General features: G+C 45.1%; 1 protein-coding gene across 1 annotated transcript in view; it reads left to right on the forward strand.

Moving 5' to 3' along the window:
* HOXA4 (homeobox A4) overlaps positions 1 to 1017 on the forward strand; it is a 6181-nt gene extending 5164 nt beyond the window's left edge. Inside the window, exons 2-3 of the mRNA XM_026089567.1 lie at positions 8 to 173; positions 689 to 1017. Coding sequence (XP_025945352.1) covers positions 8 to 173; positions 689 to 1017 — 495 coding nt within the window. The remainder of the gene's footprint in view (positions 1 to 7; positions 174 to 688) is intronic.
* Positions 1018 to 9861: the final 8844 nt, after the last annotated feature.

The raw sequence follows: 9861 nt of genomic DNA on the forward strand, positions 1-9861 counted from the left end.
GGGGCAGCCGCTGCTGACGGGCCATGCCCTGCAGCGCCGCTGCGAAGCGGCCCCCGCCGCCGCCGCCGGCACCGGGCCCGGCTGCCCGCTGCTGCCCGACAAGAGCCTGCCCGGGCTCAAGGGGAAAGAGCCCGTGGTCTACCCCTGGATGAAGAAGATCCATGTGAGCACGGGTGAGTTGCCCTTGCCAGGGCGAGGCTGGGATGCGCCTGCAGAGGAGGGAAGAGGGGAGGGTGCTCCCAGGGCCGGGCCGGGTTCTTGCCTGTGTGTTTTTTTTTTTCCTTTTTATCCCTCCGCGTTCCTAATAAAAGAAAAATAAATAAATAAAAGTGAGAAACCTTTTGTATCCGGGGTCCTTTATCAAAAGATTTACGAGACGCCAAACTGTTAGGGCAGTAATTATAGCCCCCATAAATTTAATTGCCCTGCAGTGGCTCTGGGCCATGTGTCTTTGAAGCTTTTCTTCTAACCCAAATGCCCATCACCATTTTTTATTGCTCCTCGATTGTCCCCACTGTCGTGGGGGCTCTGAAACAATTTTTCTTGCCGTTATGTATCTTATTTGAACCTGGTGTCAAGTTATTATATAATGATTATGTTCAATCGTTTTTTTCCCCCCTCCCTTTCTTTCCCTCTGCGTGTGCGTGTGCGTGTCTCTGTGTGTGTGTGTGTGTGTGTGTACGTTCAGTCAATCCCAATTACAACGGAGGGGAGCCCAAGAGGTCTCGCACTGCCTACACCAGACAGCAGGTCCTGGAGCTGGAGAAGGAGTTTCACTTTAACCGGTACCTGACCAGGAGGCGACGCATCGAGATCGCGCACACCCTCTGCCTCTCCGAGCGCCAGGTCAAAATATGGTTTCAGAACAGGCGCATGAAATGGAAGAAAGACCATAAACTGCCTAACACCAAGATGCGCTCCTCAAACCAGTCCACACTGAGCCAGCAATCCAAAGCACAGACACAGGGCCACCCCCATCCCCTCGATGGGGCTACACCCAACGCAGCCGCGCTATAAATATTATGTTTTTTTTTATATATGTATATATATATTTACCTATCTGTTGGGGTTTTCCAGCTGCCTGTGCTGGTGGCTGGCCATTTGGACCAAATAACTGTGTAAAACAAAACAGAGCAGAAGCAGAAAAAGAAGAAGAGACGTGCCCAAGAACGGGTACATGTGCAAACCAAAACCCGGACGATTGTCTACATTGTATATAGATAATGGTTCCATGCCCATCATTTTTTTTCTATTTATGGAAACACTCTGTTGCCCTCAGTGTAAGAGAGTGCTGGATACTGTCACGGACGAATTCTCTGTACCTAAGAAGGACTCTTTTTTTTTTTTTTTTTTCTTAGAGAACACTAAAAATAAAAGACGATTAAAACAAAGCAAAGACCTCGTGAGACACTTGTGTAAGGCACTGACTTGAATAGCGCTGTTTCGTGGCGTGTTCGTGGATTCTCGAGGGGGTGTGTGTGTGTGTGAGGGTGCACATACACGTACGCACACGCACAAACACACATAAGAGAGCAAACGCATTCACAGGCGGTTAAAACTTACGAAAACTGTCCCCTTACACTGTCTAAAATAAAATGTTTTATGTATCAAAGGTAACTTAACTGGTTTTAGGTGTAGCCCCTGCAGTAGCTGTGATATATTAGTTTTTCTCCACATTCCCTATTGCATTTATTAAAAAAATATTGCTATAAAGGCTCTTGCTGTTTTCATATTTGGCACCGTCTAAATCGTTTGGGTCCGTGTACAATTTGTGGATTTTTGGTGTAATGTATACAGTGCCAAATGCTGGTAATAAAGATTATTCTGCACAAAATAATTAAACTCTTGAAACACAAGACCATTCAGTGCTGTTTCATACACCTTGTGCTTTGCTGGTATTGGCGCCAGGGATGGAAAAAATACGGTTTAACATATTGTTTTAACTTGGAGTAATCTTGTCAATAAGGTAATGGTTGTAGTAAATATAGTGAAAAACGTGCTCACTCCTAATTGCTTGGCTGGGAAAAGAACACTGTAGGACAAGGAAAAGTCTTGTTTTATCGCATAGGTGAGTGGTATTCTTTTTAGCCGTCTATATGGTAGAATTAGTCTGTCTCTCCATCTCTGTGCATATGACTATTTTCGACTGTGTTACAGAGAAACTGAGCTTCCACTGGGAGCCAGTAAGCTCCCATGACGGATTTTACTGCAGGAGAAGTCACACATGCTCCGCATGATAACACTTTAAATCTTTAGCCAGCCGTGATTTATTCGTTCATTTTCGTCTGATTATGACTTTTCAATTGGCTAGCACTTTTGAAGGTAAAATACTTGGGCGGTAACCTAAAGTTTCTCTAGCTGCCTTTTCTGTTTCTGTTTCTTCTCTCCCCCCCCCCTTTTTAAGGCAATTTCGAAATGTGTTGAGAAAATCTCAGCAGTGACATGAAATTGGGTACAACTCAAGAAGTTTATTTGATAGGGATTCTCGAAATGCTTGTGGCATAATGGGGTTCAAGTGCTTCCAATTCAGACTGTGCTTCTCGCTGTTTCTAGACAGCTAATGAACACAGCCAAAGTGGAAATACTAATGGGGAGCGTGTGCCACACTATCCTGTAAGAGTTTTCACAACGCTYTCTTGAGAGTAGCACTGCAATAGGTAGGAAAAGTCATAGAAATTAACTCAAGTGCTAGTAAATCTTCCAGGAAAGGACTGAAGGCCAAGACACTGTTACTCACCCAAGTATCTCCAAGAATAATTATTGGAATCACTGCTTTTTTTCATGTGGGTAGCCCGCCAGGATAGGGTGCCTTGTCCCCCCTCCCCAGTAGGAAATCACACTACCCTAGCAATATTGTGAACATCACTGCCTGTCCAAGGAGCACGCACCATCTCAGTGAAAAATTTAACGTGTCACTGGCAGAGTATGTTCAGCATCAAAGATGTGGCGGTTGCAAATACGCTTAGCAAACACTGTTGTCTCCCAAACTGACCAACAAGCAGGCCCGAAAAGCGTGCTTCCATTCACATATTGCTGTTTGCTAAACCCTAAACTGCCAGCTGCCACCTTATAAAGGAAGCAGAATATAGCTGTAAGTGAGGTAACTACTATCTGCGGTCATGTAACTCTCGCTTTGTTTATTGCTGAATGATTCCTCGTTTAAATCCAAAATTAGCCCAAATTAGCACAACTGAACAAAAATCCAGTTGAAACATATTAACGGGCCATGTAGAATTTCTCTAGTGTGCAGCCTATGAGTGTAAACCTGTTTTGCTCCCATTGTAAAGAGAAATGAAATCACGCTGCAAATAGCAATTTTAGCCGGAATCATTAATCACCTCCTACAATAAATACTTCTTTGTAATTCAACAGAGGTTCTGAAAGGCATTCTCTTGGAAAAGTCTGTGAAGACGCAAAGGATTTTCCTGGAAAAAAAAAAGTGGTCATGTGTAAAGACACAGCATCTTGGCTGTCTGCTAAAAAAATGTACACTCACTTGGTGGAGATTGAACCGCGGACTGCAAAATATCCCATGGCAGATTATCATCATTTAAGGTAATTTTTCCTTTATACTCCCTTCCCCCTCTCCCCTTTTAAGAGCGGCACCATGTTCTCGGGATGGGAGCCCTTCTGCTCCCAGTTCCATACCGCCCGTCTTACAATAACTTCGAAAATTACATCGTCCAGCTTAAATTCTCGCATTGTGCTCCCTTTGCTAAGGCAACCAGGAGTTCACCGAGAGGACAAATTTTCTATCCCATTAATTGTTTTTTTTTTAGAGAAGCAGACTGACCCTTCAAACCCTTGACCTTTAAAGACAGTATTCCTTTTAATCCGGCACTTGGACCTAAAGGTCTCTTTCTCTCCCTCCCTCTCGCTCGCTTTCCTGGTGTCTCTCACACACGTATTTATCTGCTCTCGCCACAAAGGCGAACGAGGCCCAAAATGCTGGAAATGGAAGTTTGTCAATATTTCAAAGAAAGACCAAATCACCTCGGAGTCAATCTAATGGCCGCAGGGAACGCCACGCCGTTAACCCCGCTATCCACCTCCCCTCCACCCATCAAGAAAAATGGTAGTTTTCCAAGGTCTCCCTCCTCGTTTCTCCTGCAATCTCTTCCTATACCTGGTGTTTTATTACAAGGTGAACTCAGCTGTGACAAGCGCCTTGTGGTATTTAAGAACTAGAACCGTTCTGCATTGGAGGGTTACCCAAAGATGTGACAATTTTTTTTTCTTTTTTGCAGGGTGCTTGGTGTCCCACGGACACTTAGTTTGTAAACGCGGAAGCGGGGGGAGCCCTCGCGCAGGCAGGGGTCTTGCCAGGCTGGTCACGAAAGTCCGTCTTCCCCCGCGGGCCTGCCCCGCAGCTCCCCTGCCCCGGGGCTCGCAGCGCGATCCGCATCGCCCCCGGCCCGCCCGCCCTTCCCGCACCTCCGCTGGACCCAGCGCGGGGCCCTGCGGAGCCGTCCGCACGCCGCGGCCCCCCCGCGCCTGCCCGCGGAGCCCGCCGGCCCGGCGTGGGGGGGAGGCGGAGAGCCGCACGCGTTTGCCGGGGGCTGCGCGGGGCTGCGCGGGGTGGTGGCGGGGGGCTCCGCGGCCGGCCCCTTCCGCTGCCCTGCTCCGCGGCCGGCGGCCCCCGGCAACGCCCCGGCTCCGCCCGGCCCGCGCAAGGCAATCCTGACCCGCGAGAGGCAAGCTTGACCCGCGCAAGGCAAGCCTGACCTGCGCAGTGCTCTCCTGACCGGCGCGAGGCAATCCTGACCCGCGCAAGGCACTCCTGACCCGCGCAAAGCAGTCCTGACCCGCGCAAGGCAATCCTGACCCGCGCAAAGGAATCATGACCCGCGCAAGGCAATCCTGACCCGCGCTTGGCAGGGCAGCCCCGGGGGCACCGTCCCTGATCCGACCTTATTTCCCAGTGCCATAAGTGTGAGGTCCCCCCCCGCCCCCGGGTTGAACACACGCTGCTGAATGAAGGTCTAGATTCAAAGGGCTAATTTGGGGGGGGGGGGGAGTGCAGAGCTGCCCCGTTTCGCTGTGAAGCGGGACAAACCCGCATTATTGCTGCCCGCGCGCTCTCCCCAGATACCGAGGAGCTGTCAAAGCCAACAGAGATTAGGGGACCCAAGTACGAGGATCCCTGTGCTCGCAGATAAAGGTGTTGCGTCTGTTCTGGTGGAGATATTGCAATTTTAATCTTTATGGTCACGTGACTCATTAAATAATTAATGCAGATAGTCAGGAATGGATCTGTGGCCGTCAGTCCTCACTAGGAGTGATTCCCTCACAAGTGAAACTCAACTCCTTATTACTGGAGTTTGTTTTTCTTTCTTTTTTTTTTTCCCTTTAAAAAAACCCACCTGATTTATCTTGAAAGATTCTAAACTTCTTAAGCAAGCAGTAGGGTCTGTGTTGGTAAGTAGGTAGTGTGTATTTCTAGCTTGATGACTTTAATTGTTTGTGCTTGCTTTGTCTGCTGAGCATTTGCTTAACAAGTTTAATATTTGGAAATGTTAAATCTTTGTTTTAGCTACCTTGTGGTCACATTATGGCTTTTGGTGATTAAGTGTTACCGAGGCAAACACATTTGATAATGTTCTAATTCACACTGTGGAAGGCTGGATGCCACAGTGCAGGAGGACCTGCTTTGTTCAATTTTCCTGGCRTTAATAAATCACCGGCTCCTAATGCAGGGCCAAAAAAGCAATGGAAAGGCAGCAAGCATTGTAAAGGAAAAGTCATGGGCGAATTTCTCTATGACTCATTAGTCTGAACGATTTATGTACGAACTTAAAGCGCCGCAATGAATATTAGAGTTTGGGATAACAACAAATTAAAAAAAAAAGTCATAGCGTTTGTAAAGTGCTTTATTGCTACTTAGCAACTCTTTCAAGAAGAAGCATAGTTTAAAGGACTGTGGCAGTGTAAAATATGGTGGTGTGACTTAACAGCTCCAAAATAAATAACAGAAAGTCGCTGGCACCATTTTCAGATACACACTCCATATTTAACACGAGTGGCACGATCCGATCAAGACATGCTTGATCAATGTTTATTGCCGTTTGCAACATGACTATTGATTAGGGATCAAAATGGGTAAGGTGTGAGTTTGAGCCTAAAATGCCACGGGGTTCCCTCTGTGGCCGCTCTGGGCTGGTGAAGTGGAGTGAAAGGTAGAGCTAAGAATAACCTCAGGCAGCAGCGCTGGGGCTCCAAAGATTGCGGATTGAACTTTCAATTTTCTTTTGTGTTTGCCAGTGGATTTTAGCAGTCAGCGCTCTAAAATTTATGAGACGGCAATAAACAGCTTAGTAGGCTATTATTGCATGTTTTTATGTAGACTGGAGTTCAACACCAAATTTAAAATTATTAGAGTAATTATGGAACTACTAAATTAGCAAAGCAAAGTCTCTACTCTGAAAGATCTCCCAAGACAGACTTAATATTTCCAAGGCTCAGATGACATTCTTCCACGAGAACTGTGTTATTTAATTACTAGCATTTACATTTGCTGACAATTTTAAGATGCGTTAGATGGCTTTTATTAGTGAGAATGAATACGGGGGCACATTATTATATCTGACAAATTCATATGTAAACGTGATTCAGTAAGTTTCATCGAATAATCTGACTATTGTCTTATTAGATTGTGTAATATTGTTTATTTTTGGGGGGGGAGTTATTTTTTTTTCTCTCCTTCAATGGCTTTCAATGTTTAAAAAAAAAGTTTGGGGCCCGATCCTGTTTCCAATGAAGTCAACTGTTAAACTCTTATTGCATTAGTGGTGCCAGGATCGGGCCCGGACTAACTGTTTGAATAAAAGCCCAACCACAATGCTCCCTGCATTTAAACTGGAACCCTTTCCGCGTTTTATGCAACAGAGATGAACACCACTAGTTGTGTTTAATGTCTGTTCTTGATTAAATGATCCTAAACAAAGGTTTCCCAGASGAAAATAAAGCAGACATTCATGTAACAAGAGTTAGGAATGACAATATTTCCAAACACTTGGAGACAGAAGGCATAGCTGTCTCCGAAAAAAAAAAACCCACGCTTTTACTTCTGAGATAGCAGTGCTCTTCACCGCGGTGGAAAGCAGCGTTTGAGGGCGCCGCGCCGGGAGCCCGCGCCCCGCTCCCGCACGCTCAGCCGCGCGGCGGCTTTCCCGGGGAGCCCGCACACCCCGTCCTGCCTGTGAACGAACAGATACCTCCCCCTGCACTCCTCCTTAAGGCATTGTTTGTTGCTTGTTTACAGAGAGCCTGTGCACCGAAAAACGCCGATCTGCTTGGCCGACAGAAGCCGGGAACAGTTCAGTCCAACTCTTTGCGATTTTAAGAGGTAAGAGCCCGGGAGAGTGTGCCGTCTATCGGGGGATGCTTTCGTGCCGGTTGCAGCTGGCGTCTAGAAGAAAGCCATTTGCCTAGTATCTGCATGTAGAAAAAGCCTGTCGGAATGAGATTTTTGTTGTGATAAATATTTAACCTAGCTGGAATTTTTCTGGATTGGCTCTATTCATCTTCTGTGGCTGGTGAATGCGCGTGTCTGCGCAGACAAAGAAGTATATGGGACCTGAGTAATAGCGATCCTTATAAAGGCATTGGGAACAGGAAGGATGCAAAGTCATTTGGAGAGCGAAAGAGGTTGAGAATTTCTTTGTCCATTGCTCCTTCCCAAATCAAAGTGGTAAGGCAAGAGAGAGATAGTTGGAGCCTTTTCAGTGCTGAATGGCTTATCGCGGCTTGTTTGTTTGCCTCCTCCTTGAGGAGCTCCGCAGCGAGTCCTGCGTGTTTTGCGATTGGAAATGTTGAGCTGATGTGGCGGTGTTAGAAAAGCTGACTTTTGTCTGAGTACATGCAGCAGAAGGGATCCTAACCAAGCTGCAGGTATTTGTCTCTCCCGGCCTTGTTAGCACCGGACGTAGGTTGGTGTTTAATTAGGGAGAGTTGTTAGAATCTGAGGTGCGATTGTTCCTCTGACAACAGCAGTGTAAAGCTTTCCGCAGCGAGCACTGTCTTACGGCAGCCCTAGAGGAGGGAGGATTATAGAGAATTAGCTTAAAATCTTGCTAGATTTACCTGCTTATTTTTGGACGCTGATGTACAATTAGTATATTTTACTACCTTTTAAAAGCAGCCATCAATTACAGGACTACAAGGGCTCTTTGTGTTGACTTAATGGGCTGCTTAAATCTTAACTAGAAAAAGCCACTGCAATTGCCAATTCACTTTTAGGATGGGAAATTAAAAGCGAAAATATGATATGAAAGAATAACCAGACCTTCCTCCGGTGGCATGTATCTCCAACTTTTCGTGCAGAGATATTTTGGATTCCTAAAATGACCCAGCACTCACAGACTCAGCTCATTCTCGTCAGAACTACTTTCACAAGGCTACAGTAGATAGCTGTATTATTTTTATCTGCTTCGAAATGATCAAAGACCAACTTTATCTCTATCAGACGCACAGATGTAGGTAAAAAGCTCTGCATCCCCGCAGATTTCAAACCTTTCGAGGAAGCAAGGAAATAAATACTTGTATCATATGGTGTTTCCCATTTCTTCTCCACATGGGAGTGATAGCCTTACCTCTTAACAAGTGACATAAACGTAAACTTGAAAGGCAGTAAAAAGCTCTAAACCTATTTATATTAAAAGTAACTTTAAATAGCATTAATGCTAAGAGTGGCTATTAATGCCAGAGCTTGCACAAAGTCACTCTCTTAATGAATGCACGTTATGAACTCAAATCTGTTTGTTGTTACTGAGCTTGGAATTTCAGCTCAGCTCGAAGCCATGTGTATAAAGCACAGAAAAATCAGTAGCAGACCTACTGATAAGCTCCATATTTTCTTCTAGAAACAGTATTTCAGGTCTCCAAATCATCGGAGTAATAAAGCACAAGGTTGAAAGTCCAGAAAAAGGAACAAAGCAATATATGGCGTGGCAGGGGAAATCAAGCGCCTGCTACTTACAAGATTATTTGAATTTGTATTTGAAAACTCGTAATCATGTTACTAGAGCAAAGAAAGCGTTTTCCAAAATCAATGGAAGGGAATAATTTTCAGCTGCGATCCAGGACACCATGAAGTTAGGAAGACTCACCCTCCTGCCTTCCCAAAGCGCACCCTGTAGAAGGTATTCACACGTCAAGAAGTTACTTTCTTAAGAATTAATTAGTTTCCCAACTACATACAAGAAGTTAATTGTTAAACAGTAGTTTTAGCATTAACTTGACCATTAATACTAATAAAGATGTTCATAGAAACAGGGTTTTGAAGCCAATAGCCATAGCTAGCGTTAAGGCATTTAAGCTGACTTATGATTGTGATTTATTGCTTTTGTAGTTTCTATTTGCTCAGGATTGCAAGTTCTAAAGCCATCTTTCTGCTTTTGACGCAAAGCAGTCGATAACTTTTTACAACAGACCCAAGAAAGCCTTGCTCTGCTTTTTCAACATCTGCTCCATTCCCCATTAATTTCTGTTGCATTGTTGCAGAAGAACTTCTCTGCGTGTTTCTTTTATGGGATCTAAGCGCATTTCATTCAAAAGAGCCATGAATCCACCGCGAGTAAATATCACTCTTGGTTTACGTTTAGTACGAGGGCTACAGAGTTACAAGTCGTGCTGATAGTTACAGACTTGGAGATGTCGTGTGTGGCTAATGCTCTCTATTTCTCAAAGGTATATACTTTTGATTCCAGTTCTTAGTAAGGGATAATATGTGTGCACCCTCTACTATCTTAGTCATTTCAATATGAAAAATTGAAAATTCTTCCTCTGATGTAATGTCACGCTGGCTTTTCTGTAATGTCCACTAATATACACTGTTACTGATGGGTTTAAATTCCAGTGGCC

This window comes from Apteryx rowi, unplaced genomic scaffold, assembly GCF_003343035.1.
Source record: "Apteryx rowi isolate R43461 unplaced genomic scaffold, aptRow1 scaffold_820, whole genome shotgun sequence".
Taxonomy (NCBI): domain Eukaryota; kingdom Metazoa; phylum Chordata; class Aves; order Apterygiformes; family Apterygidae; genus Apteryx; species Apteryx rowi.